This window comes from Cyanistes caeruleus, chromosome 20, assembly GCF_971803275.1.
Source record: "Cyanistes caeruleus chromosome 20, bCyaCae1.hap1.1, whole genome shotgun sequence".
Taxonomy (NCBI): domain Eukaryota; kingdom Metazoa; phylum Chordata; class Aves; order Passeriformes; family Paridae; genus Cyanistes; species Cyanistes caeruleus.
Window position 1 is genome coordinate 6,352,523 of NC_141720.1, and position 7,478 is coordinate 6,360,000.

A 7,478-nucleotide genomic window follows, 5' to 3' on the forward strand; every position below is an offset into this window, starting at 1 on the left:
ACACCGGGCTGTGCATCGCCAGCAGATATTTCTGGATTAACTCTTGCTCAGTCACCACAGCTCAGCATCCCCTGGCGCAGCTGTGGAAGGGGTCCCGCAGCCAAAACCTCAGGCTCAGCCCTGTCCCTTGGCCCCAAGGCCAAACCTGCACTGGTGACAGGAACCAGGAGAGCCCAGCTCTGTCCATCAGCAGCACCCAAGGGGGTGTCCACCCAAAGCTGTCCCAGTCCTAAATCCACCCCTGGTTTGTGACTGAGGCTTGTGAGGAGGTGACTGTAAATGCAGTTGGGATCAGGGATCTCTTGACTGATGTATTTGGAAACAGGAACAGCCTGAAAATCAGGGTTTAAGGGCAGACACACAGAGGGAAGGACTGTGCACTGCTCAGTGGTCTGTGCACAGGATTTCCTGTCTGTGCTGGGAGCTACAGAAAAATTACTGGAATCTCACTTGTCCAGGCTCTGGTTATGTAGGAGGGACACCACATATGAGCAGAATGGGGCACATTTCTGCCTTGGGGAGTCTAGTTCTGAAATAATAGCATTAATAATAATAATTTTAGTGTCATTAGAAGATGAGTAGCAGTGCATCTGTAGCTGCTGGGAGCCCTGAGTACGGCTTAGGAGTGACACATCTGTCCCCAGGGCCTTGGCTGGGCATGGCACAATTCAGAACCTGCTCTGGGATGAGGATTGTACCCCACACACAAATACCTCCCGAAATCTTGCACATCATCAGGAAGTCGGTCTAATCTGGGGATTTCCTTGTAGTTATTTGAAGGCAGGTGCTTTATTCAAGAGCAAGACTCATCAGCCCAAACCTGTCCCTGCATTTGGCTGATCCAAATCCTGATTCTGATCTCACTCCCAGCTCTGCTGCCTTTTCCAGTCCTGCTCTTGGTCCCAAATGCAACCTCAGCACTCATCCTGATCCCAGTGCAAATTTCCAACCCAAATGTGGTCTCCTGGTTGAACTGGGAGGCTGCCAGAGCCTGAGAACCAACACAAACACTGCAAGGAGCTGGCAAACCCCATCGGTGTCTTGGCACCGTTTCTCACCAGGACCAGTTCCTGCACATCCACTGCTCTGGTGCAGCCCAAAGGGACACTTGGCCCAGCCTTGTGGATGGTGGACACTGCAAAAACGACCTGGCCCCCGGTCCCGGCTCTCTGTGCTGGGAGGGAGACAGGGCAGAGCATCAGCAGAGACCCCTCACCCAGGGACAGGGAGGATGAGCAGCCCCCAGCACGGGCGTGTTTCATCCCCGAGGTGTGGGCACGCTGGGACCGGGACTGATGCTGATTTTGTTCCTGGGTTTGTCCTCCTCTAAAGTTCTTTTGTTCCACTGCCCCGATCGCAGCCGGCCCCGAGCGCGCAGGGCCGAGGGCAGGAGGTGCTGGGGCCCTGCCTGCGCCGCTGCCCGACAGCTGGCAGCCGGGCTTCCCCAGGGGGGCTCTCCCCTCCTTGGTCGCCTCCAAGCTGCCAGCCAAGGGCGGTTTTGGAAGAGGGACAAGATGCAGCTGACTGGCCGGGAAGGTGGGGAACAGAAGAAATCGAGTATTTGAGAAATAACCGGTGACATCGCTTTAAAGTGACGCCGCTTCACGCACCCGGGTGTGGACATTTTCCTATCGCCGCGGCGAAGGTTCTATCCACGGGAAAAGCCCCTAAATAAACCCTCGAGGAGAGAGCAGCCAGTCTGACCGCGAGGAAGGTGGGAATCCTGCGTGAGCCCGTCCCTCTCCAGCCTGGGAGAACAACAATAGCAGACACCCCGACGGGGCGGGAGGGAGGAAAGTTGGTGTCTCCGGCAGAAACAGGCAGGACGGGGCAGCCCTGCCTGAGGCCATCGGGGTTTTATTTAAAATGCGATTGACGGCAGAAAAAAAAATCCTCTCTGAGTGCGGTCCCTTCCCAGTTGCACCAGGAGGTCCTGCCGGGCGCGGGCAGAGCGCTGGGCAGGAGCCGCGGCTCCCCGGCGTCCCCGTGGACGTCTCTGCTCGGCCACAACCGATTTCCAGGGCATGCAACGAAATTCGCAGCTCCGAAGCTCATCTCGGGCTCAGAGCAGCCGCCTCAGTGCTGGGGGTTTTGGGAAGGTTTCGGTGCTTTTTCGTCCCCCACACCCCCTTTTTTTTTTTCCCCCTAAATTTTTTTGTTTTAATTTTTACGCCCAGTAAAACTTTCCGTGCTCGGGAGGGAGCGGCAGATCAGCTCATTGCGGGGGGAGGCACGGAGAAAGCAGTAACCCCTCGATAACCCACCCAACTCACCCCCCCCGCCCTCCGCGGCTAATCATCCCATTAAGGACCCCATCAGCGGGCTAATGACAGCAAAAAAGGGCGGAAACCGCCCGGAAAGCGCGGGGATCCGGGCAACAATTAATTCCCGTTAATCAAGCTCCGAGGTGTCGCCTGTTGGGGAGTGACATCCCCCAAAACGCCTGGCGGCCAATGGGCGCGTTGGCACGGGGTGTGTTGGGGGTGCGGGGGTCCCCCAGCCGCAGCGGCCCAAGTTCAGCTTTTCTCCCCATTTCCCCCGCTCCCCCCGGGCGAGCTCCCGCCGCTGGCCGAGGTGCTGAAGGCACCGCCGGCTCCGGAGCGACTCCGCCGCTGGCCGAGGTGCTGCGGGCTCCGGAGTGACTCCGGTCCCCCCCGCCGCTGGCCGAGGTGCTGCGGGCTCCGGAGTGACTCCGGTTCCCCCCCGCCGCTGTCCGAGGTGCTGCGGGCTCCGGAGTGACTCCGGTTCCCCCCCGCCGCTGGCCGAGGTGCTGGCGGGGAAGGGGGGCGCCGCGGCGGCCCGGAGACTGGCCACCCCCTCCGCCCTCCCCTCGCCCTCCCCATTGATTTCTGGATCATTAAGTGGTTAAAGCGCTGCGAAGCCTTCACTATCGATCGCTGCCTCCCCACCTCCGGCTGGAAAGCCCCGGGCTGCCCCCCAGCCCCGTGCCGCCGTGACTCCGGGCACGGCTGGGGTGGCCGGGACCCTGGGTGAGGTTGGGGTTCGTCCCCCCCTCACCCCACCCCCTTCGCGGCCAAAGTTTGACTCTGCCTCCCTCTCCCCTCCTCTCCTGTCTGTCTGTGAGTGCAGCTGGGCGCGATGCTGAAGACGGAGCAGCCCTGGATCTAACGCGCGGCGCCTCCGAGAGCCTTGCAGCAATTGTTGCCCGGATCCCAGACTGAACTTTGCTCTTTTTTATTTTTTTTATTCTTTTTTTTTTTTTTTTCCCTTTTTACCTCGTTCGTTTTTGTTCTTTTTTTCCTTTCGTCTTTTTGTTTTTTCCCTCCTATTATTGTTAATTATCATTATTAACCCGCTTCCGCCGCGCCCTCCCCGCCAATGCCCGTGTGAGCGCCGGCACCTCGCGGGGGCCATGGAGGGCTCCACCGGCTTTGGGATCGACTCCATCCTCTCCCACCGAGCCGGCAGCCCGGCCGTGCCCAAGGGGGACCCGGTGGTGGGGGACGGCCGGTCCCCGCTGGAGCTGAGCCCCCGCTCGGAGGGCAGCAGCGGCTGCCCCTCGCCCCGCTCACCGGGCCGCGAGTGCCTGGAGGCGGCGGTGCCGCGGCCGGGCCTGGATGCGCATCTCCAGCCGGGGCAGGTCTCGGCTCCCTCGCAGTCCCGGACCGTCACCTCCTCCTTCCTCATCAGAGACATCCTGGCCGACTGCAAGCCCCTGGCCGCCTGCGCGCCTTACTCCAGCACAAATGGACCTCACGGCGGGCAGGAGCCGGCGTGCAGGATCCCCACCAAGCCCGGCGAGGATTTTAGGGAGAAAATGGAAAAAAACACCAGCAGCTCCTCCTCGGACTCGGAGTACAAAGGTAAGAGCGGCTGCGCCCCGCTGGGCTGTGCAGGGCGGCCCGGGGGTGTCCCGGGGATCTCGGACCCGCTCAGGGGTCACGGGATCTGTCACCCCCGAAATGACCGAGGGGTCGGCACCAACTTGGGGAAACTTGGGGGTTCGGGGCTCGGTGGGGCTCGGCCCGGTGGAAGGGGTGTCATTAAACGCGCCCGGGGAATGCTCCGAGGCCGCTTTCCGCCGCCACGATCGGGCTGTGCCGTTCTACCCGCGGGGAAAGGAGAAGCGGAGACGAATTTCTGCCTGCGAGGGAAAAAAAAACAACCCAAAAAGACAAAAAAAAAAAATAACAAAACAACGAAAAAATCCAACAAAACAAATAAACCAAACAAACCGAACCAAAACCGTAATAAAATCATCACGGATTTGCCAGGTGTTTCCCCTGCTCCGGTGAGAAACGAGCAAGTCAGTCGGCGGGGTTTGATTCGATTTTTGTTATTTGTATTATTATTTTGGAAATCGTTCAAAACCGAGCATCGCAGACAGGGAGCCCCGGGCCGCATCCACAGCGCCGGTGGGGCAGGGGGCTTCGGCCTCCCGGGCCCCCGCAGCCCCTTCCCGGCCTCTCCCTGCGGCAGTCGGGGTAGGGAGAGGCACAGGAGCAGCACGGGGGGGTTTGGGGTCATTCCTCGCCCCTCGGAGCTGCTTAACCCGGGTGCCTCCTCACATCCCACCCTCACCACCTCCGCAAAAACTTTTCCCAGGGTAAACTGGTCGTCGGCTGTTTGTGGGGGAAACGAGAGGGTATCGGTCCAGCTGGGCGGAGAAAAGGGAGGCGATGGCAGCTTGAGCGACCGCTGAATTTGGGGGGATTGGCAGGAAAAAAGGGGGACAGGCTGAGCCTCATCCCGGCCAGAAATGCACCCTGGGCCCGCTGGGCTGAAATCTGGTTCATGGAGGAAAAAAATATTCACCCAATTAAGCCTCCAAATGCAGCGGCAGGTTCTGGACATCACGAATTTGGAGATTTTCACTGCAAACGAAGGATGGAGCCCGGGGTCGGTGCCGGGGCTGGAAGTGCCCGGGGAGGAAGCATCGGCCCCATGGCTTTGCAGGGCCGGTCTGGAAACAGCCGCGCTTCCCACCCTGGCTGTTCTCTCCTCCTACACCCGGCCCGAATCCCTCCAGCTCTTCTCCCCTTGCCCCAAATCTCCAAGACGCGAAAGAAGCGAGGGGAGCAAAGCAAAGCGGGTTCTGCTCATCCCCCTGAGCCCGCCGAGCCCGGCCCGGGGGTTCTGCTCTGGGCAGGGATCGTTCCCCAGAGCCCCTCGGCTCCTCTCCTGTCCCTGCGGCGGGACAGCCACGGCCACGCTGCAAATACCGCTTAAATGGGGGGAAAAAAATCCTTTAAATTGCGAGGGAAAGACCGCTTAAATCTGGGGCAAAAAATCCCCACTGCTTAAATGAAGAGGGGGAAAAAACTGTCTAAGCGGGGGGGGGAAAAAAAATCCAGAAACCGGTTTAAATAGGAAGGAAACCACAGTTTAAATGAGGCTAAAAGCCCCGCATCAGTGGAGGAGCGGGTGAAGATCCCCGCTCCCAGAGCAATCCTTTTTGTGCCGCTTTGGAATAGCCTTTCCTGGGGCAAAACGCCCCAGATTTACTCCGCAAAGGGGCTGCGAAGCTGGGCCTAAGCCACGGCGGCCAAAGTGCCGGGAAAACCTATAATATATATTTTTTTTATGTATATACATATATTCATTTTTTAAAGCTAGGAATAGCCAGGGGCCGAGCCGGACCGAGCAGGGAAGCCGTCGCCACCGTTCCCTTTGGCGAGCAGGAACTTTTTAGGAGCCGAGGATCAGCCCAGGAGTCGGGGGGGGATTTTCCTCCTGGGGATGCGGGAGGCCAGACCCGCTTTGCTCCTCTCAGAAGTCCGAACAAACTTTGGGGAGGTTCCCGGGAGAGAGCGGGGCCGATCCCCCTGCCGCTTTCCCGGGACCCGGGGCCGCATTTCCCAGCCCAAGGATCGTCCCCGGCTCGTTCTGCCCGCTCGGCCGGAGCCCGCATTTCTGCTTGAAGGGTTTCACTCCCCGGTGGCTCAATTAACCGGATTATTGTCTTCCTACAGAGAGAAATCAGCTCGCGTTCGGCTCCAGCCTTGTCCCTACTCACCCCCGCCACCAGCAAATTTAACATAAACCCTTGTAAAAAAAACCCCAACAAACCCCAAACGCCGCCGATTTGTATAAATCGAGCCTATTTGCTCCATAATCTCCTCCAGGAGGGTGGAGAAGGCGAGCACGAGCAGGAATTTATTTTATCTCGTTTATTTTTGTTTCTGCTTCGTAATTTTTCGATCACCTTCCAACATTTTGCGGCGTAAGTTCCCGCACCGCTCTGTTTGTACCGACCTCGCGAACGAAAACCCCTCTCGTTCGGCTTTTTTTTTAAGATAACAACCAGGGCAGGGGTTTGGGAAGTGCTTTCCCCAGTATCTCGTGAGCCCTGGAGAAAGGAGATTTGTTGCGTGCCCCGGTAGCATCCCCGAGAGGAGAGGACGGAGGTTTCTCCACGGAGGAGAGAGGCAGGACGAGCACGACAATATTCCCCTCCAAAAAATGTGGGCTGGTAATTTTCGGTTTTGATTAGTTTGTTTTGGTTTAAAAAAAAAAAAAAATTAAATAAAGGGGGAAAAAAACCCCAAACACAGAGAGAGAAAATAGATAGAAAAAGAAAGAAAAAATATCTAAACATCGAGAAAGCTTCTGAGTTTGGGGCAATAAACCCAGAGGAAGGTCCTGCCCCGTGAGGAATGAGGGGGATCAGGGGGGTCTGGGCCGGGGTTCTGTCGGCACAGTCCAACGTTCCTGTTCCGATCCCAGGCCCTCGGGACGGGGAAAAGCCGGACCCGGCTCGGGGGAGACCCTGAGTTCCCTCGGGCAGCCGGGATTAAAATTCACGGGGGTGCAGAGCAAACGTGCCCCACTCGGACCCGAGCCCCTGCACTGGGTTCCCCTGTTCTGAGGGCAATTCCCTTCCTGCTCTGACCTGGCTCTCTTCCTCCCTCTGTCTCAGTGAAAGAAGAAGGGGACCGAGAGATCTCCAGTTCCCGGGACAGTCCACCGGTGCGGCTGAAAAAGCCTCGCAAAGCCCGCACCGCCTTCACCGACCATCAGCTGGCCCAGCTGGAGCGCAGCTTCGAGAGGCAAAAATACCTGAGCGTGCAGGACAGGATGGAACTGGCCGCCTCCCTCAACCTCACCGACACGCAGGTGAAAACGTGGTACCAGAACAGAAGGTAAAAATGCGCCGTTCCCTCCTGCCCACAGCGTCGGGATCCCGCCCTGCTCCCCCTCCCCGGCCGCTCTCCCCCAAACCAGGCAGGGCTTTGCACCCCACAACCACCCTGGCACCAGGACAGGGACGGTGCCCGTCCCCTCCTCGCCTCTCCCGAGGCCTTTTAGCCCAAAGGCAAGGGCAGTAAAGCGATGCCGAGGCAGAGCGGGTGTGGGGCGGGGGGACAATCTGTGCCCCCAGCCCCGGCAAGGTGGGGAGGCAGGACCGGCCTTCCAGCTCAACACAACAGCATAACACATCGGCCCATTAATAATAGATACCAATTACTGCTTTGGGCATCAATAATTAACACCCTTTACAGTAATTACACAATTAT

The 7,478-nt window shown here is 58.5% G+C and overlaps 1 protein-coding gene across 1 annotated transcript in view; it reads left to right on the top strand.

The window, feature by feature from the left end:
* Window positions 1–1,060: 1,060 nt before the first annotated feature.
* BARHL1 (BarH like homeobox 1) overlaps window positions 1,061–7,478 on the top strand; it is an 8,950-nt gene continuing 2,532 nt past the window's right edge. The window contains exons 1-3 of the mRNA XM_086858303.1: window positions 1,061–1,714; window positions 3,091–3,824; window positions 6,881–7,103. Coding sequence (XP_086714429.1) covers window positions 3,374–3,824; window positions 6,881–7,103 — 674 coding nt within the window. The 5' untranslated portion in view covers window positions 1,061–1,714; window positions 3,091–3,373. The remainder of the gene's footprint in view (window positions 1,715–3,090; window positions 3,825–6,880; window positions 7,104–7,478) is intronic.